The 22,000-nt window shown below is 40.8% G+C and overlaps 1 protein-coding gene across 2 annotated transcripts in view; it reads left to right on the top strand.

Moving 5' to 3' along the window:
• The first annotated feature begins 1,416 nt into the window (after positions 1-1,416).
• ATAD1 (ATPase family AAA domain containing 1) overlaps positions 1,417-22,000 on the top strand; it is a 44,880-nt gene continuing 24,296 nt past the window's right edge. The window contains exons 1-4 of one of the 2 annotated variants that reach the window (XM_026014779.2): positions 1,417-1,520; positions 4,843-5,014; positions 18,125-18,223; positions 20,173-20,293. In XM_026014779.2, coding sequence (XP_025870564.1) covers positions 4,853-5,014; positions 18,125-18,223; positions 20,173-20,293 — 382 coding nt within the window. In that variant the 5' untranslated portion in view covers positions 1,417-1,520; positions 4,843-4,852. The remainder of the gene's footprint in view (positions 1,521-4,842; positions 5,015-18,124; positions 18,224-20,172; positions 20,294-22,000) is intronic. The other variant, XR_011994738.1, reaches the window with a different exon arrangement.

The following is a 22,000-nucleotide window of genomic DNA, read 5'->3' as shown; positions in this document are numbered from 1 at the left end:
AAACTTAGCTTTGTTATCATGCAGCCAAAGCGCTAAATTCCATCCTGATTCCTGTTGACGAATCCACAATTTTAAGATATTTGCACACCCTTGCCGTCCCAACCTCGCCCTGTGAAGACTTCGAATTTTATCATTTCATGGTCTTCTTTCAACAAAACCTTTAAGTACAGCTGGCGTGAAATGACTATCTGGAAGAGAAAGCGTGGTGTGTACGTGTGTATGTGTAGGTGTGGCGGGGGCGGGGGGGAATCCTGTATTAAATCTGATTCCAGCGAAGCTTGCCATTTAAAGTACATACATTCGGGAAAGTTTCCCTCCCTAAGCCTCATCATTTGCTCCTATGTATTAAAACAGAAGATGGAGGGCAGCCCCGGTGGCACAGCGGAGCGTGATCCTGGAGTCCCGGGATCGAGTCCCACATCGGGCTCCCTGCATGGAGCCTGCTTCTCCCTCTGCCTGTGTCTCTGCCTCTCCCTCTCTCTATGAATAAATAAATAAAATCTTAAAAACAAAAAACAAAACAAAACAAAACAGAAGATCGCGGATGCCCTGGGTGGCTCAGCAGTTGAGCATCTGCCTTCCACCCAGGGCGTGACCCTGGAGTCCTGGGATCGAGTCCCACCTCAGGTCGGGCTCCCTGCATGGAGCCTGCTTCTCCCTCTGCCTGTGTCTCTGCCTCTCTCTCTGTGTCTTTCATAAATGAATGAATGAATAAATAAATAAATAGAAAGCATTAGATCGTGGCTACTTCTGAGGATGGATGGATAAATAAATATAAGAAAAGCATTAGATCGTGGCGACTTCTGAGGCCTGCCGGCTGGAGCGCGGGTGCGGCGGGTGGCGGGAGGCCCAGCGGGCAGGCGGCGCCCGGTGACCGCGACCCCAGGCCCGGCGCGGGCAGCACACAGCCCCCCCGCGAGCAGGTGGCGGCAGGGGGCGCCGACGCCTCCCCGAGGAGCGCCCCGCTTCTCCTTCCCGTCCGGAGGCGCCGGCTCCCTGGGGACCTCCTGGGTGACGTCCCGTCGCTGCCTCCGGGGAGCGGAAGGTGTGCAGGAAACAGGCGGGTCCCGCAGATGCAAATCGTGGCGCCAGACCACCTACGGCGTCCCGCCCGCGGGCCCGCTCGGGTGCGCCGCGCCGCCCTGTCGCACCGTTTCCCGCGCCGCCCGCAGGTGCCGGTCGGCGCGGAGACGCGGGAGGAGGGCGAGCTCACCCTGGAAACTGAAAGTCGCCCCCGCAGCCCGCGAGCGCGCGGGGGCCGCCCGGGACCCGCGCCTTCCCCGAGCCCAGCTCAGGAGCCACGCTCAGAGCGCCGGCGAGGGCCGCGGGCGGACGCCGAGAGCCACAGCCGCCTGCCCCCATGGCGGACGCCCCGGAAGTGCGCCCCGCGCGCCGGGCGGCGCATGCGCCGAGCGAGGGGGCGGGTCGCGGCAGCCGCCGGAAGCACTCCCTCCCAGGCGGCGTTTCCTTCCGGTGCGAGGCTGGCCGACGGCTCCTGCTGCCTCAGTGTCCTCCCCGGGGTGAGTAGCTGGCTCCTCCGGGGCCTCGTGGGACGAGGCGGGATGCCGCCCAGCTCCCGTGGGGAGGGGGCCGGGATCTGGGAGGCCGCGCGAGCAAGGTCACCGCGCCGCCCCCGCCCCCGGTGCCGACGCCCGGCTTCCCGCAGCCCTTGGTTGGTGTCCCGCGGGTTCACCTCCAAGGGCGTCCCGGGCCTCGGCTTGGCTTCCGGCCCGGCCTGGGCCCTGGGGGTCCCCCAGCGCGGCCCCTCGCTTGTGCCGGCGGGCGCGGGAGTCCCCGTGGGCGCGGCCCGGGCGGGCTCTGGCGGAGGACGGTGCTCGTAGTCACAGCCTGCCGTGGTCTCCGTGGCGGCCGGCGGGCCCGTCCCCGGCCGTGTCCGCGGCCGTGTCCCCGGCCCCGTCCCCGATCCCGACCCCAGGCTCGTCCCCGGTCCCGTCCCTGACCCCGGCCCCGTCCCGGCCCCGTCCCGGCCCCCGTCCCGTCCCCGGGGCTCCCTGCCTGCGGGGCTGGGCCTCCGACCCTGCGGTGAACTAGGGCGGAGAGCCTGGGTCTCGCCGGGTCGCCGTGCGCTCGCTGCCGTTTCCTGCCCAGACACGGAGCGCCGGTGAGACGCGAGCCCCTCGGGTCCCGCCCGCCGCACCTGCGGCCCCGCCCCGCGGAGCTCCTGCCGCGTTTCCTTCGCGTTGGTACGCGCACGGCTGCGTGTCCCTGTTGGTGTTTCCCGCTGGCGGGACCAGAATGCGCGGCGTCGGCCACCCGGCCTGTGGGTGCTGGGCGAGCGCACGGCGGAGCGCCTGCCCTGAGGCCGCCGGTACGAGCCGAGGCCTCGGACGGGACGGGAGACGGGCCAGTGCTCCGGGGCACCCGCCAGCGGCGGAGCCAGGCAGAGGCTTTGTTTACGGGGTCAGAACCTTGTCATCGTCGGCTCCCGCCCCGCGAACCCCAACTCCGCAACTGCAGGACAGCGTCTTAACTCGCATACCTCCTGTTTTCACAGATGAACTTCGTAGAGCCTTGGGTTGTGGCCTGCTGGTTTATTTCCATCTTTGAGTAATATCCCCGCCTAATGTTATCACATCTTACAGCTGCACTTTTTTTTTTTAAGATTTTATTTATGTATTTATTCATGAGAGACAGAGAGAGGCAGAGACCCAGGCAGGGGGAGAAGCAGGCTCCACGCAGGGAGCCCGACGTGGGACTCGATCCCGGACCCCGGGGTCACACCCTGGGCCGCAGGCGGGCACTAAATCGCGGAGCCACCTGGGCTGCCCTCCAGCTGCGCTTTCAATTTTATTCTGTTGCAATGAAAGCTAGAGAAGTCAATTTTTTACTCACAAGAAGTGGAGTATTGTTAACTCCCCTGTAGGACTCCACGCTGATGGATGAAAGCACACTTGAATTTGTTGCATGAGGAGAGACTCTCGTTAGGTGGATTTTCCTCCCTAGCTCTGTTTGTAAAGATGTAATTAATATAATAATAATAACTGCACTTTGTGTGCCCTGAGGAAAATAACTGTGTCTTAGCTATTACTGTATGCCCAGCCTATAGGAGGCATGATAAATACATGTTGGGTGGGTAAACCACTTAATGTCTCTAGGTCAAAGGTTCTTCATCTGAAATTAAGGCTTTTGATTATTCTGCTGTTGAGTATAAGTTAAATAACGTACTATTGTGAAGTAAGTGGCCCCTGGTAATGTAGGAATATGGAACCCTTAGCTTCGTCGGAATGATGGAGTGGGAAGTGTTTCTGCAGTTGCAGTTTATCTGTTAAACAGATAGCCACTGAATAGCTGCTCTTGTGTGTGACAGAAAGATGGAGGAGATATAAATCCTGTTTATAAGGATTTGACTTCTAGTTGAATACAGTGAGTATTATAGAAGTTCAGCAGTGGGGCCAAATGGATGATATAGAGCATTAACATGATCTGAAAGCTTCGATGGAGCCGCTGAAGTTGGTGTTTGAAGTTCGGATAGAATTTGACTGATCCTAATGAAGGGAAAGAAATGGCCTATCCAGGGTACCAGGCAGATACAGTGGAGGGAAGATAAACACGGCGTTGTCAGATGCCGGTGACTCCTCCAGCTGTTGACAGTTGTCTTGAGAAGTGGTGAGAAGTAAAACGCTTAGACGTTACTCTTTGGGGCTACGTTAGGATGCTCTGGGACACTTGGAAATCCTGTAAATAAAGGGAAAGCTTTGGAGTCTCTTTTATCAGGGAGAAGTATATACTCCTGAATGGAAGCAGGGAGGGAACTAAGAGGAATTTAAAAATTGTTGAAGCTATTCCAGAGGGAGGGACGTGAAGAAGATCTTTAATTGAGTAGTAGTAGGGACAAGGGAAACTAATTTTAGTGGAAGGACTCCACTAAAGAAAAAGATACTGGTTTCTGCGGTTTATCTGTTGCGGAGCCGTCTGTGCAGATTCTGGTTAATCCTTTTTACACGAGTGCAGAATACATTCTCTCTCTTTCACATAGTCCAGTTCTGTGAGAGAATAATGTTGCTGTTAGAAGCTAAGAGCCTGTCTTCCAAACTGTGACAGTCCCGTCGTCCCTAACACCCTTCTCCTGGGTAGTTACTGCCTTTGACAGGGGCATGCGTGCCTTCTGCAAACCCATATGTGACTGCCGTGGCAGCTCACAGATGTAGGGAAACATAGGCTTGCTGCCTCCTTTCTTCTCGGTCTTAGGCGAGTAGTACTGTGTTCTTGTGATTCAGAAATTTTTGAAGATTCTGTTGCTTCATGTTTAACTGGGTGGTTGGAAATAATAGGGTGGCCCAAAAAATTTAATGCCACTTGTTAATAGAGAAAACGGCATGTTTACATTTAAGCAGGCCTTGAAAACCTGAAAAGTAAGCCTGAGGAGAAAGCGAGTCTGTTCAGTTTGAATTTCACTCAAAAACTAACCTGCTGTACATTGTACGTAATAGGAGAAGTTCTTACCATCGCATTAATAAAGTATTTCAGTGATAGGCCGCCTTTTCTTCAGTTGGATCAGTGGTACAGTCATTAGATCCTTAGATTTTCTGAAATAGTTACTTAAAAGCTGTAAAAGAGTAAGTATCTTAAGATGTTGACTGCATTTTTCAAATAAAATTGTCTACTTAAATTATCTGAGCTTTCAATAAGGTTCATTAAAAAGCCTAATAAACCTCAGTTTTTAGTATGTTCATTTTTCCTTAAAACACTTTAAGGCAAGTGATGTTGAATTTGACTAAAAGTTACTTTTTCTTGCTGATTTTAAGCTGCTTATCAGTCTCCCAATTGTAATGAATCTAGTTAGTAACATTACTTAGTAACATTTCTGTTTGTTTTTTTAAGGTTAATCAAGATGGTACATGCTGAAGCCTTTTCTCGTCCTTTGAGTCGGAATGAAGTTGTCGGTTTAATTTTCCGTTTGACGATATTTGGTGCAGTAACATACTTTACAATCAAATGGATGGTAGATGCAATTGATCCAACCAGGAAGCAAAAAGTAGAAGCTCAGAAACAGGTATGACTAAAATGTTTAAGGATCATTTTTATTGTAGCTAGCTTGTATTTTCATAAAACTAAGGATATAGTAGAATTAGAAATTAATAAGTTCTCTAAGACCTATCTGAAAATGTGTTTGAACATCATATTTAAGTTTTTTTAATATACTTTTTTTTTTTTTAAGATTTTATTTGTTTATTCATGAGACCCACACAGAGAGGCAGAGACACAGCCAGACGGGAGAAGCAGGCTCCATGCAGGAACCCCATGCAGTTCCACATCGCATCCATGCGATGTGGAACTCGATCCCTGGACCCTGGGGTCACGCCCTGAGCCAAAGGTAGACACTCAACCCCTGAGCCACCCAGGCGTCCCTTTAATTTCATTATTCCTAAAAAAAAGTATTCGTTTTTCAAATTCTTTCTGTGTAACTTACCAGGATAAAAAGTGGTGAAGAATAAAGATCTTCCAGTATTTTGTTGTGAACATCTTCATTAGGATATTTTTGTCAGCTAATGAATGAGGGAATCTAGGTAAAATTTTTCAACAGACTAAACAAAAATTTATCTTTAGTGATGGTATGCATTTTGCTTTGCACAGCATTTGAAATGTGGCTAATACTGATCAGCTGTCGGTCTTATACTTGCAAACTCACTAATTTCTAATTAAGAAATTGCTAAATCTTATTAATATAAGTCGCAGGGGGTTTTTGTTTGTTTTTTTTTTTCAGTAACTGCCTCTTGTGGTCATTTTCTTATTAGGACGATATATTTGTTTGGGTTTCTGTTCTTCCTCAAAAAAGTAAAAGCCCTAAAGGAGCCTTGCAAGTTTTTCTTTCTGTTTTAGGGCAAGATGTTCATTTTCATCGATGTTTAGATTCCTTCTGTGTGTTGTGACTGTGATGCACTCAGTAAACATTTCCTGAGCTCCTAGCAAATTCTTGGTGCCAAGGATAAAAGATAAACAATTTTTTTTCTTTCAAAATGCTGTAGGCTAGTGTGGCAAACAGGAATGTAAATAAATGACTGCTTTATGGTGCTACCCATAGCTCTTAAATCAGTGAAAATCAGTTTCATGAATACTGCTTACTGTTTGTATCCAAAAAAGCAATTTGAACAGCTGTGAGTTTGTTCTCTGCATTTGATTATAAAATAGTTGACTCGGGTCTAGATGATATCATACTATCAGTCAATTTACAACTCCCTTAGAAGTCTGACCAGTGCAGTTTGTCTGTGTATGTGTGTTTTAAGTAAGTATATCCATGTGTCTTCAGAAGTGCAGCTTTTCTCACCATCTACACTATGCAAGTCAGTTTAAATCTGAGGTCAAAGTATTGATAAGTTCAAACCACTTTGAGAAGTTTTAAAAGCAGAGATGTGCCTATTAGAGAATTTTGTATTTTATTTTCTTGGCTTCTAAGAGCTCCTGGAACACACATGTTATGGAAGATATAGAAAGCCAAACAGAAATATTAAATGATAAATTAATGGATTGTTACCTTTAAGCCTTTGTTGGAAATCATATATGCAATATAGTTGTAAATATCAGGGATACGAAGCATTAGACTCAACATCTGTCCCATAGTGCCCATGGTAGGGTAAAAAGACTTGTCCATGATAATGTAAGTTTAATAGTAGCATATTCTAATTGCCTAATGAATAGACAGAAGCTGTGGCATTTAGAGAAAGCAGCAGCACTGATGATTGAGGACATTAGTAGTTGAGGACAGCTTCATGAAAGAGTCTGGCCACTAGGATAGGCAAGGGCAGTTGAAGTAGCAAGATCACGAACAGGATCAGGACAGGTGTAGGAAAAACAAGACCTGTTCTGGGAGCAGTAAACAGACTAGTCAGACTGGAGTGGAGGATTTATGCAACTAACTAATAGGACTTGGAGGAAGCAGTAAGAGATTAAAGAGTAAAGTCAGGGAAGAGACCTCTGCTTCTTTAATATGTTCTTTTTGGTGGGTGGACAAAGGCTGATAAGAAAAAATGACACAGCATTTTACAAGTCAACATTAGCCAAGAAGGAGGTGTGCTATTTGCTTGGTCAGGGGCTCTAGCTTCTCTGATAGCCTTCCTTTTTTCCCTTCTTACCTCGAGCCAGTGTTGAAGTACACTACTGACCAGTTAAAGTCTTCTGTGTAGGCAGTGTAAAACTATTACACTGTCAAACTGCCTAGTAAAGATTTTTAGTGAGTGAGTGATATGCAAAGGAATGTTTTAAGGATAGTTCACCTCACAGTAGTATATGGCAGGAACGGGAGTTAGATCTGCATAGACTTGCATAGACAAGCAGACTGCAGTAGGCCTGGGGGTGAGAAAAGGAATGGAATGGGTGAAATAGACTAATCAGAATGAATGCTAGAAGGATTTTGTGATGATATGGGGGGGAAAAAAGGACATAGTACATACAAATGAATCCAAGATTTTTCTGAGTCCTTGAAGCCTCATAGTACCTTTCATAGAGGTTTAGAAACTGAAGATAGAACAAGTTTACAGAGAGATGATATTTGATTTGGGCATATTGAATTTGTGCTGGTGGTAGGCATCCGGGGAAAATGTTCATCCAGCAGTTAATGGTAGGTCTAAATCTCAGAGAAAATGTGGGTCCTTGGAGGTTCCTCATCAGATGGTCATAAGTAGTTTGGCTCCTTAGAGAAGTGAGTCTCACTGGGATGCGGAGGCCTCAGGATTATTCTTGTGTAGATATGTATCATTTATGGGGCTTTCCCTAAACCACTCCTCCACCATCCTCCTACCACCATCAGGATTTATACATTCAAGTCTTTGTTGACAGTTTTCATGTAGTTGTTACTATGATACATGCTGATGACTGTATATTGGAAGTGATGAGGTCTCTAAAGGAGATGCCATCAAACACCGTAAATAGTAGGCTGAAGAGTAAGCCTTCATTTAGGGAACGGAAAATGAAGTGAGGTCAGTGAAGGATGAACAGATTGGTTAGGATAACTAGGTGCCCGGACTGCCCTTCCTGCTTAAAACAACTAGACGATCTAAATCGTCTTTTTAAGGGTGTTCATGAGCTAGCAAGAAAGTAAGAAATTCAGATAAAAACTGAGGGTAAAAACTGAAAAAGATAAGATGAGCCAGCTTTCACGTTGGAGGGAATTTGCTGAACCTGCTGAATTTGGACGTCTATTTTTATGGCCCAGAAGAGCTCAGGATAGAAAACACAGGACCATTCCAAGGTAGGGTATCTCATAGACAGTACTCCCATAAATCTTTGACTCCTAAAAAAGTATACCCTCTTTGGTAATTTACCTAAAGATAAAGAGAGATTTAAGCCATATACTAGTGACACATATAAATTGTAGATACAGAAAGGTTGAAAATAAAAGGGTAGAAAAATGCCTATACCATACAAATACAATGCTGGTTGAACAAAAATAAACTTTAAGGCAAAAATACCATTAGAGAAAATAAGATTCATTACAGAATGATTAAAGATTCAATTCAACAAGAAATGTAACATTTTATATTTGTGTGCATCTGTTAATATAGCCTCAAAATACATAAGGCAAAAAGCTGGTAGAACTGTAGGAAGAAATAACATATCCATCATCATGGTGGAAGGTTTTTAACATTGCTTTCAGTAATTGGTAGATGAAATATTTAAATCTTTTTTTTCCCAGTATAATTAACATACGATGTTATATTAGCTTCAGGTGTAAAATACAGTGATTCAGCAATTCTATATATTACTCAGTGCTCATGATAAGTGTACTCTTAATCCCATTCACCTGTTTCACTCCTTTCCCCACCTACCTACCCACTTCTACTCTGGTAACCATCCATTTTGTTCTCTGTAATTGAGTCTGTTTTTTAGTTTGTCTCTTTATTCACTCTGTTCGTTTGGGTTTTTTCTTATATTCCATATATGGTATTTGTCTTTTTCTGGTTGACTAATTTCACTTAGCCCTCTGGGTCCATCCGTGTTGTCATGAATGGAAAGCTTTCATTTTTTTTTTTTATGACCGAGTAATATTCTATTATTACTATTATTATTATTTTTTAAATTTTTTTAAAAATTTATGATAGGTACACAGTGAGAGAGAGAGAGAGGGGCAGAGACATAGGCAGAGGGAGAAGCAGGCTCCATGCACCGGGAGCCCGACGTGGGATTCGATCCCGGGTCTCCAGGATCGCGCCCTGGGCCAAAGGCAGGCGCCAAACCGCTGCACCACCCAGGGATCCCCCTATTATTACTATTATTATTATCTACTATCACATCTTTTTTGTTTGTCGATGGACACTTGGTCTGCTTCCATAATTTGACTATTGTAAATAATGCTCAGAACATGTAACCACAGGGGTGCATATATCTTTCTGAATTAGTGTTATTGTATTCCTTGGGTAAATGGCTAGTAATGCGATTGCTGGATCATAGGTAGTTCTATTCTTAAACTTTCTGGAGAACCTCCATACTGTTCTTCAGTTTCTGTACCACTTTGCATTCCCACTAACCGTGCATTGCATAAGGGTTCCTTTTTCCCCCCACATCCTTATCAACACTTATTGTTTCTTGTGTTGTTGATTTTAGCCATTCTGACAGTTATGAAGTGATAGCTCATTGTGTTTTTGATCTGCATTTCCCTGGTGATGAGTGATGTTAAGCATCTGGATGTCTTTGGAGAAATGTCTGTTCATGTCTCCTGTTCATTTTTTAATTGGATTATTTGGGGGGTTTGGTATTGAGTTGTATGAATTCTTTATATAATTTGGATACTAACCCTTTATCGCATGTTATTTGCAAATATCTTGTCATTCAGTTAGATTGTCTTTTAGTTCTGTTGCTTTTTTTTTTGCTGTGCAGACCTTATTATTTTGATGTAGTCAGATGAGACTTTTTTTTTAAATGGGTAAGGATAAAGCAGACTTACATAAGTAACAGCTTTATCTAGTAGCTCCACACAGTGTATTGTGCTTCAAACAATTGCAGGGTACATATCTAAAAAGCACTTGTGTACGATTTTTGGAATTTAACTATATGATAAATTGTAAAGCAGATGTCAAGTTTCTTAGCACTGGTAGCATGTTTGTTACATTCCCTGGCTCTGGTGCAGAACAGTAAGATCATTAAATATCCAATAAGTTGGAAAGTAAGAAACTCTCTAAAGAACTCCTAGGTAAAAGAAAACTAGTAGGAATTAGAAAATATTTAAGATTAGGGTGCATGGATGGCTCAGTCAGTTAAGTCTGCTTAGTGTCGGGTCATGATCTTAGCATCCTGGAATCCAGTCCCTGTGTCAGGCTCCCTTCTGGGTGGGGAGTGTGTTTATCCCTCTCCTGGACCTCCTCCTGCTCGAGTGCTCTCTCTCGTAAGCTCTCTCTCTCAAAAAATAAATAAAATCTTAAAAAATATATGATTGAATTAAGCATAATGTATTAGTGTTTAGAGAGAAATTTATAGTCTTAAGTATTTTTTTAGAAAAGAAGGTGGAAAATAAATATCAAACTTGTAGAAAATTGATAAAGTAAATATCAAACTTAAGCTCAGAAGATTTTAAATATAAACTCATGGATAATGAGAGAATGGAAATAACAGTAAGACAAATTAATGGGCAATAGAATATGCAATAGAGTGAATAAAAATCTAGAAAATGAGTAGACATAAAAAAAAGAAAATGAGTAGACAATAAAGAAAGTCTGTGAAACCAAAAAGTTGATTATTTGAATGTACAAAAAATACTTGACAGTTTTATAAAACCAGTCAAGAAAAAAATGAAGCCACCAATAAATATTACTGGGAATGATAGAGGAGACATAATGACGATGCTACAGACATTAAAAATAAGGAAAATTTATAACTACCAATAAATTTTAAGGCCTTAAGTGATATGGTGAGACTCTTAGAAAAATATAAATTGCCATAACTGACTTAAGAATTAGGCATGATGGGCAGCCCCAGTGGCTCAGCGGTTTAGCGCCACCTTCAGCCCAGGGCATGGTCCTGGAGACCCAGGATCGAGTCCCACGTGGAGTCCCCTGCATGGAGTCTGCTTCTCCCTCTGCCTGTATCTCTGCCTCTTTCTCTCTCTCTCTCTCTCTAATAAATAAATCTTAAAAAAAAAAAAAAGAAAAAAAAACAATTAGGCATGAGCAGTTAGTCCCATACCTATGGAAAAAGTTAATATTGGACATAGGTTTTGATAAAGAATACTCCAGGCCCATAGAATTTTCCTGGCAAGTTCTAGCAACATATAAGAAACAAATTAATGATAACAATTTTATACAAATTCTAGAAGAGGGAACAGTCACCAGTCCTTTTTACAAGGATAGCATAACAGTCCTAAAAACTTGTAATGGGCTGTAATTTATCCCAATTAAATGAATAGAAGAATATTAAAATACTAGCAAGTTGAATTCAGCAGGGTATAAAAAAAGATAATATATTATGATCAGTTGGATTTATTCCAGGAGTTTAAGGCTGGCTTCATTTGAGGAAAAAATATATTTATAGTGTTCTATAATAACAGATCAAAGGATAAGACTATGATTATCTCAATAAATGCAGAAAAAGCCTTTGTTAAAATTAAATATTCATTCTTTTTAGAAAAGCTCTTAGTGCAGTAGGAATGGACAGTAATATCTTTAGCTTGATAAAATGAATTTACTATAGGAAATATACTTCATGGTAAAAAATTGAAAGCATCTCCTTTATGATTAGAGCCTGTTGTCATCACTTGTGTTCAGCATTTTACTGTTAATGATGCATAAATCAAGAAAAAAGATAAGAGGTAGAAGGATTGGAAAAGAAGGAATTAAACAGTCATTATATACAGATCATATGATATTCTGCATAGAAAGCAAACAAAGTCTATAGCTAATCCATCGAGGCTAATAAGAGTTTAAAGGCTACTGGATATAAAATCAGTGTGCAAAAATCAACTATTTCTGTATATGTGTCATAGTTTGAAAATGCAACTTTAAAAAAGATAGTATTTACAATAGTATCAAAAATATACAGTAAATGACAAGTTCTACAACACATTTGTAATGAAAATTATAAAATACTGAAAACTATACTTCATGCCAATAAAAATACTGACAGGCTTTTTCATTATCTTTTTTTCTAAAATTTTTACAGAAGAATAAGAGTTTATATGTAGGCCAGACACTTGAAAAACAAGACATGTATAGCTTATCAAGCTCTTGTTACTAAAACAGTATGCTTTTGGCATAGGGATAGATTAGCAAATTTAACAGATAAGAGTCCAGAAACAGACGTAGGCATACTATAGAAACTTGATATGGAAACAGAATTGGCTCTGCTTTGTAGATTATTAAAGGATGGATCAATAAATGCTACGTGAACAATTGGTTCTATAAGGGAGGGGATAAAATTTGATTTTTATTTAATCCCATTTACAATAATCTCTTCTGTGGATTAAGGACCTGAATTTATTCATATGACAAGTATTTACTGAGCAGGTGTTCTGTGGTTGTTTTGACCTCATCTATGTATTCTAAAGATGTCTTTTTTTACCTACCCAATTATTAATAAAAATACCTTTAAAAACTGGCCAGAAAAGTAGGAATAAAACCAGAATAACATAGGGTATTGGTACTAGTCTTTCCCACGTTAACACACTTGAAGTAGACAAAATACTGCAGACTGTAGTAGCCGTTCATTGTAGTATGTCATCTAGAAGGCCTACATTCTAAAATAAGAATTGGGGGAAGTTGGTGGGTGTTGAATATAATTTTTCAAAGCTCCTCCTTACATTTCAAACCCTGTATCTGGAAAATCATTTGTCAAGTCATCAAAACCAAAGGAAGAGAATGTTGCAAAAGAGAATTTTTTTGTAAATGTTGTGTTATAAAATCCCGGAGAAAGGGAGGACATATAGAATGTAATCAAAGAAAGCAATCCATAAATTCAGTGAAATCAGAGTGATTTCCATTCACTGGGGACAGCAAGTATCATTTGAAGCAAAAGAAGGTGGTCATTCCAGAATTTGCTGGCAGAAAGGTAAGGAAGAAAAGGGAAAAGACTAGTGGAAAAGGAGGAGGTGGGGAGTTGCTACCAAAGAGGATGGAGGTAGATCCCAGAGGGGTTGGGATCAGTAGTTGAGAACATTGTAAGAAGAGTTAATTTACTCTCAGTGAAGTGGAGAGATGTTATAACTAAATGGAAATGGAGGTTTAGGACCTGCTAAGATAAGTATGTGACCGACCAGTGTTTAATGAGAAATCATTGTGGATTATGAACATTAGGGTGTAATTGAAGAAAGCATGAATTTATTGGGAATTTAGTTGTTTCGTTTTTATTAACTTCTCTGAGCATTTCTCAGCATCTTTGTAGTAGCAGATAAATGGAATGGTGGTGCGGAGCCAGCCTTGAGGGTAAGGCTGACTGGTACAAGTGTAAGGGGTTCTGAGGTTCAACAGAAGATACTGTTGAAATGATGAACTGTGGTCCAGGCCGTTTAGGAAGCTAGATATTTCCAGCTAATTACTAGATAATTAAGTGAAAGTACAGAAGGGAATTAAAGAATTAAGAGTACACATTGAGAACAAAGATCACATGTGAATGTGGGAGAGGAGGAAGGTATGACTTCTGTGTTCAGAAAGGAAGAGCACTGAATGTAGAAGCTGAGGTAACATTTTGAGGCTACCTGGTAATCCGTGAACCTCATGCAAATTTAAAGGCAGTGCAGTTGTCAGATGAAAGAGGTAAAAGATGATGTCGGGCGTTCAAATCTCAAACAGTGACTTAGAAGTAGTCTTTTTTTTTTTTTTTTTTTTATTATTTATTTATGATAGTCATACAGAGAGAGAGAGAGAGAGGCAGAGACACAGGCAGAGGGAGAAGCAGGCTCCATGCACCGGGAGCCTGACGTGGGATTCGATCCCGGGTCTCCAGGATCGCGCCCTGGGCCAAAGGCAGGCGCCAAACCGCTGCGCCACCCAGGGATCCCTAGAAGTAGTCTTAATGTTTGAATTAAATTATTTGTAAACAACTTCTAGCCTGAAGCCAGGAGAACTTCCCAGCTTGGTGAAATGTGGGGCATTTAATCCGTCATGAGAGAGGAGATGGTTTCCGCAGGGTGTCCTACAGGGACGGGGATTTTCTGGGCATCTGCTGCTGCTTGGATCATATTTAGATGTAGTAGAAGAGTTTTGATGGATAAGCCTGATGAAAGGGTGGGGTTAATTAAGATGTAGAAAAATGGAATCTCTAGGTAAGCTCTCTATTTAAGTGCTCTAAGTACAGGATGAATAGCTTAATGCTTAACTTGGTCTGAGCATTTATAAATAAAATACTTGGTTTAGGATCTTAATTAGATTGTGTAACATTTCTGAGAGTTAGACTGTGTGATATTTCTGAGATTGTAGTTTAATAGTCAAAGACCAGGAGAGACTCCCTACTGAGAATTCTTCCTACACATGAAAGTCGTGTCCTGTGACCTCAGTGGAGTTCATGTCTTCTATTTTAGTCCTATCATGATATTCTAGTCTTTGAAACTTTTAGTTATTTTGGAGAACTATTAGCCGAAATATTTTGTGAAGAGATGATATACTGAAACCTTTAAAAAATTAAAAACAAAACCTTGAACTGTCCGCTGCCTGGTATTTTTAAGAGCAGCCGTCCTCAAATGCCGGTTACACGGGGACAGCTAAAGCTTACTGACACGGGGAAGCCATCCTGACCTCCGTGATCGATCAGTGGCTCACACAACGAAGGTTTGCTGGTGCTGAATCTTAGATTCCTTGTGCCAGGAAGGAACACACAGTTAGCGCTGCCTGCTAGGCCAAGCAATAGGTAGAAGGGATGGGGACAGAAGGCAGCCAGAGACAGGAAGTCAGGGAGAGAAGGCCCTGCAGCATCGTGCTCTACGCACAAGTGCAGTGGAAGAGCACCGGAGTCGAAAGCCCTCTTACCCTACAACTTCCAGAATACACACAGTAAAACCAGAAGGCAGACAGTGCACTGACCCTAAAGGGGGAGATGACTTGTCTCCTCTAGAATTTTCATATGAGTTTATAGGAGATTATATCTAATACATAGAGCTAATCACTCAAATCTTTTGGTGTTTCCTATTTAAATGTATTTTTATGAGCTTTTTGTATCAGTGATTTCTTCTATCCACTTACAGCAGTTTAGCTATGACTTCTATGTAAAAAAATGTAAGTTTATAGTTCATCTCTGTTTTTTTCACCCTTGTTAATGCTATCTCTAACTTCTAAAAATTATTCTTCCAAAAGAACAACCAATTTTCTGGATCTTTCAGAAACTGAACGAAATGTTTCTTTTCTGCTACTCCTTTTCTCCATCTCTTCCCTTTCTAGGCAAAAAATATTAGTTCTCTATTTCCTACCCCACTTAATCTTAAGACGAATACTTTACATGGAGAAAAACAAATAGCATGAAAAGATTAAAAAAATTCTATGAAACAGTTAAAAAGAGTGTACAGTAAAAAATAAGGTTCCCTCCTACCTTTGACTCCCCTCCCCCCCAGCCCACCATTTTTCCTCCACAGTGACAATGACTTAGAAACCTGCTTGTCCCTTTCCCTTGCCTGCCACTCCGCCTACTTGTGCCTACGCCTGCTCACTCGCTCTAAGAAAAAAACAAAAGTTGGTAACTAGAAAATATAATTGTCATTGAGCTGTCTTAAATCTTAAGAGTACAATCAAATCATAATTTTGTTTTTCTTGGTAAAACATTTCAGAAATGGACTCAGTTAAGGGTGTCAGAGCTAGAAACAGTTGGATAATTTCTGGAACACAGTTTGGTGTTGGTATGATGGGTTTGGGGGTACTTTCTTTTTGTTCATTTGTTTGTTAACTGTGTCCTGCTCTCCCAAATGAGGAGTATTAGTATTTGAGCAGAACGTGAGCTTTGGAATTAGACACATCAGGGTTTGAACTCTGGAAATGCCAATTCCTAGCTCATAATCTCGGCAGTTCTTTTAATTGCTCTGACCCTTGGGCTCCTCATCTGAAAAATGAGCATGTTAATAGCTACTATCAGGATGATTTTAAGGGCTGATTGTAAAAAAAATGAAAATGAGTTTTGCCCATTAAACCTTAATTTCTTTCTTCTGTCAATGTTGTAAATGCAACCTGAAGACGTTGTTAAATTGGACTGCTTTTATGGGGAACAGATTTTAGGTAAATTGGACCATAGCATTTTCTAGCTCCGTAACATAAACAACATAGCTGATATTTGTCATTTAGGAAACCCTAGACATAAATAAAGGTTGTTACTATATAAACCAAGAGGCAGTTTTGGTCTAGAGTAAAATTTTAAGAGCAAGTAGCTAATGGGGTGGGGGGAGATCAGCAGGGTTTCTTAACTCGGCACTGTTGACATTTGGGGCCAGGTAATTGGGGAGGGGCAGGCTATGCTGTGCCTTTTAGAATGTTTAGCGGTATCCCTGTCTCCTCTGACTAAATACTAATAGCACCCCCTTCCCCCAGGTTGTGGCAGCCAAAGTATTCCCAGACCTTGCCAAATGTCCCGAGTGGCAAAATCACCCCTGGTTGAAAACCAGTGTTTTACAGCATAGCCTAAAAAGAACACGTGTGGGCTGGCTTCACATTTATAGAAGCATAATGAAAAAGAAGAGTAAATTGATGTTATTACAGATACTAAAATAGGACACCTGTCGTAGCTGACAAAAGATTTAAAGTCAGCAAAAGAGAAGATCTTTACAAGAAAGAGATTAAAGAACCTGAGAAAGGCTACTTTATTCATTGCTTCAATAATATTATAGAAGAAGGCTAAAGAAGAAAAACATTTTAAAAAATGCTACATCATAAGGATATGATTTATCTTAATTTATCCACATTTGTCCTAATCTTCTGACCAATCTCTAACTATGATGCGGTGTGATAGGAATTCCCTTTTGAACTGGCATTACCTCCTGACAAGAACAAGATCTTTAGAATCAAAAGTATTTTGGGTGGTGCCTGGCTGGCTCGCTTGGGGGGAGCATGCGATTCTTGATCTCAAGGTCATGAGTTAAAGCCCCACATTGGGTGTGGAGCCTCCTTTAAAAATATATAAAATAGGGCAGTCCCGGTGGCTCAGCGGTTTAGCACTCCCTCCAGCCCAGGGCGTGATCCTGGAGATGGGGGATCGAGTCCCACGTCGGGCTCCCTGCATGGAGCTTCTCCCTCTGCCTGTGTCTCTGCCTCTCCCTCTGCCTGTGTCTCTGCCTCTCTCTCTCTCTCTCTCTCTCTCTATCATGAATAAATAAATAAAATCTTAAAAAAATAAAAAAAATATATAATATAAATAAAGGATACGTGATTTTTTTTTAAGTATTTTAGGAGAATGAACGTAATAAAAATTTTGGTATTTATTAGAGCACCTTTATTTCTAAAAATGTTCAGTTAATTGAAATTTTAATGTGTTTTCCTTAGATTTTTTAAGACTCCTTAGTGGTCACAGATTCCTCTCTTACAGTTGAGGACAGCAAGGTCATGTGGGTGGTGGTTAGAGGATGGGCTCTGGAGTTGGGCTGCCCACATGTATATGTTGTCTTTTCCATTTGCTAACTCCAACCTAAGGCAAGTTAATTTCATCTGAGCTAATCTTTAATTTCCTTTTCTCAGTGGGGAAAAATTCTACTTCATAAGCTCACACAGGGGATTCAGTGAGTTAATCCATTTAAGTATTTTGGCATAATACTTCACACACTCAGTAAATGTTTGTAAAATCATTATTTTTAAAAATCTTAATCGAAAGCTTTGTTGCATTGTTAAAGCTCATAGGTTTTTTGTTTTTTTTTTTAAGATTTGTTTATTTATTTATTCATGAGCGACAGAGAGAGAGAGAGGGAGAGGCAGAACTCACAGGCAGAGGGAGAAGCAGGCTCCCTGTGGGAGCCGGAGGTGGTACCTGATCCCAGGACCCCAGGATCCTGCCCTGGGCCAAAGGCAGACGCTCAACCACGGAGCCACCCGGGCGCCCCTCAAATCTTTTCTTTACCTCAGGGCTTACACTGGGGAAAGATGAGATCAAGGGGCCTAGAATTTCCCTGGAAAATTCTTGTATGGCTGTTCATTGCTTTTTAGCCTTCACAGATAACCTCTTTTGGAGTACCAGTGCCTAAATATCAAACTAAAGGAAGTTGCTTGTTTTTTCATTCTAGGCAGAAAAATTAATGAAACAGATTGGTGTGAAAAATGTGAAGCTTTCAGAATACGAAATGAGTATTGCTGCTCATCTAGTAGACCCTCTTAACATGCATGTACGTATCTTTAATCTTACTTAACATGTTTTTGGTCTAGCATTTTGTGTCACAGGTCCTGAAGACGACCTGATTTGATGAATCACAGGACTCAGCAGTTTTGTGCTCACAGATATGATTTAGTACAACAAAGGGATACAAGGCAAAATCAGAAAGAAAAGAGGGACATGGGATGAATTCTGCAGGAAATCAGGCACAGGCTTCCAGAAGTTGGAATTCCCCCAGTGAAGTCACATGGGTTGCACTTCATTCCTTTGGCAGCAAGTTGTGAGAACACATGTAAAGTGCTGTTCACCAGGGAAGCTCATTAGAGATTTATTAGCGCCCAGGTTTTTGATTGGGATTAGTCATGTAGACTCCACTTCCTAACATCTCCCCAAATTCTAGCCTTTCAGAGGGAGAAGACACCTCCACCGTAAACCATTTTCTTTGCACAAACAGTTTAGGCACAGTGAGGTGTTCTTATTGGAGAGTGGTGAGAATTATCCCGAAATCTCTGCTCCCATACTCCAGCCAAAGTCCAGCCTTGCATGCAGGCCTTTCTAAGGACAGCAGTCTGGAGTCTACTATGTTAGCATATTTGGACATACGCTTGTTTAGATAACTTGTACTTTAATTCACTTTCGTGGCATGTCAAGTGTCTTAATTTAAGTTACAGAGATATTTGATTTGGGGTTTAAATGTAAATTTTCATAAGGTATGTAGACAGCATAAGATTGTGAATTCCAGTTTTTTTGTTCATGGCCTTGGCAAATTACTTCCTCTTTGAGTGTCCATTCCCTTCTGTATAATCTAGGGACCGTGTGATACCTGCTTTACCTACTTCAAACGATTGTTTGAACATCAGATTAGTGTAATTTATAAACTCTAAGATCCTGTGTGAATATTTTACAACAACAAGCGTAAATTTTGTACAGCAGATATAAATGAATGGAATGAATATTATATCCCTGTCTCCAAATCTGGAAAATAAAAGTCTATAATGTCTGTTAGTATCCATGTGCTCAGAGAGATACGTGTCCCTGGGATTAATCCTCCATTTGAATTTGATTTATAAAATTTCAGTGAGACTTTCTTGGCCCTACTTGTGTTCACTTCTGAGTAAGGCTGAACCAGCAACTCGGTTTTTTGTTACAGTGACAGTGGAAGTAGGTGATTTTTTTTTTTCAGATTTGGCTGTTTTTTCACCTTTTTTTTTTTTTTTTTTTTTTAAGTTGTAGGGAAAGTAGATCACTTGCAAACATTGCCTCTGACTCACCCCACCTCTAGTCCCTTTACTCTGCCAGGGTAGAGCTAGGTTTGATGTTTTTCTTCTTAGGTCTTTTTCAATTAGTTTATTCTCCCCTCTACCCCTCAAGCCCCAGATTTTTTAAGTTGAGTCAGAAGGCTTTAAAATACGTAAGCTGTGTTTATCTTGAAAGGATTTGTCCCTTGCTTACTATTTATAAAGATAAAAGTTTTGGCACAGTTTTACTTTCGATTAATACAATTCAGAAGTCCAGTTTTGTGTGACTATTTCTAAAACCTATTCCTGTTATATTTGACAGTATCCTGTATTAATTAGGGACACTCCTGGTAAGCTCTTCCCCATCAGCCAGTGCTGACTTAGCTGTCTGAGCTGGTTCTCAAGTCTTCTTGGCAGAGTATCTCCTTGTAAATGGAGTGAATTCAGCTTATTAGATGTTGGTAGAGTTCTGAGTACTGGGCCTGGTGGTGTTTTTTATTTTTTTAATAGTAGATTGTTGACTATTAAGTTCATTTTTGTAAATTCATAGTTTAGTAATTTCATTATTGCTGTGAAAAGACTTTACTCACATTATATATTTGTCTTTTATTATTTACATATAATTATCAGATTAAGGTTTATCATTTGGGGGGCTTTTTTTTTCTTTAACTTCATTGAGTATACACTAGGTTGTAAAATCCATGTCAACCTTACCTTTTACCAGGTTACTTGGAGTGATATAGCAGGTTTAGATGATGTCATTACAGATCTGAAAGACACGGTCATCCTACCCATCAAAAAGAAGCATTTGTTTGAAAATTCCAGGCTTCTGCAGCCTCCAAAGGGTATAGTACAAGTTTATATTTGGTAAAGTATTAAAAATGTAGGGAACATTGGAACTTTCTGCCATTATCGAACTGGTATTTTTTTGAGGGTAGTTTTCAAGAGAAAACTGAAATCTTGTGAGTTGTATAAATAGTTTTAAAATAATTGCTCATTCTTCAGCTTCCCAAATTTCAGTAAAATTTTTTCCTGTAATTACATGTCAAAACAATCCTTTTATTTCAAACTCATTTTTACTACTTCCAAGTAAATAAAAATTTGGGAAATTGAGTTTAAAAACAAAATCCAAAGCCATGATATGGGTTCTTTTGTTTTCAAAGTAAAACTTCATTTTGTTTAGTGATTTTTTTTTATCCTTTTAGTATTCTTAATTATTTTTGGATTGCAGTGATGTTTTAGAGGATATACTGAAATATGGATGAACTTAGGAGTTAAATACTACTTATTTTTAAGGGAAAGTTCTTCATTCCTAGTGGTAATAATCACTTTGAAAGTCCTAGAACTCAAGAATTGGAAATGCTTATTTAAAAAAAAAAAGGAAATGATTACAACTCCGTCTTTAAGTATAGCACTTTTATTCTTGTCCATTCAAATATTAATCATGTGTAAGTGTTGTTAAAGGTGATTCAGATGGAGCCTAGGTGATAATTGGCAGTGAGATAAACAGAGGTGTGTTACCACAGCTTCCAGAACTAACGCTGCAGCAGAGCTTTATTTCCAGCTAGTGGAAATGCAGTGGAAGCTGCTCTTCATTATATTACCAGCACTAGACAGGTTTGCTTTTCTGTTGCTAGTCAAGGCTGAAATCAAATTATTAGACACATCTATTTTATTTAAAAAATAGGATCTATAGAAATATCAAAATAGTGCTCTGTGTAAGTTATAGTTGCATATATCTTATTAATTTTGCAGTTATATCAAAAAGTACATTAATTTATATATTGAAAGTAATTGGAGCTGATATCTTTACGTTTTCATGAAGTAGATAATTTTTGCTTCTGGTAAATGCTGATGACAGTTATCACCAAAAATGACATGTTCTTTTTATTAACTGAAACAACAAAACTGTTTATTAGGTATTTTTATTTTCTAAAAACAACAAAGCTGTTTTCCCCTAACAAAAACATTTAGTTGATTACATGTTTAAAAATCCCTCCCTGCTGGCCCCCAATGAAAATTCAAATGATTTATCTGAGCCTCGATCAAAAGAGTAAAGTAAAAGTTGGGTTATTCAGTTACATTCTTTACTTCCCTCTTCCAGGATGTTGGTAGTCTGAGCCAGAAAGGACTTTTGTGATTTTTCATGTCTCGGTTTCCACAAAGTGAATTTAGAAAAGTGAGATGTGTTTTACATGCTATTAGATAAATCTCCTTTCCTCATCTGCAAGCTCTTAGCCCAGGAAATTGGGTGACTTCACCAGTTGCATTTACCCCAGTTAGCACAGTAGATACCAAATTATGATGGGATACTTCAAAGTTATGTGTAAATCTGGTGCTTGTTTGAAAGCATTATCTACAGCTAGAGGTGGTCTCTATGTGTATTTCAAATTTTTGTAAGTTAACATAAGTATCTCTTGATGATGTAATCTAAAGTATACTGTTTGAGTCTTTTCTACCTTGCATTTTTGGAAAGTTTTCTATCGGGAACAAAAATTGACTGACTTTTTGACCCTGAACATAAATTGGAGTTAGTGTACAGAAGCAAAGCA

The sequence above is a fragment of the Vulpes vulpes genome, chromosome 10 (assembly GCF_048418805.1).
Source record: "Vulpes vulpes isolate BD-2025 chromosome 10, VulVul3, whole genome shotgun sequence".
NCBI lineage: Eukaryota > Metazoa > Chordata > Mammalia > Carnivora > Canidae > Vulpes > Vulpes vulpes.
The sequence above is the reverse complement of the archived record's forward strand: the minus strand, read 5'-3'. Positions and strand labels throughout refer to the sequence as shown.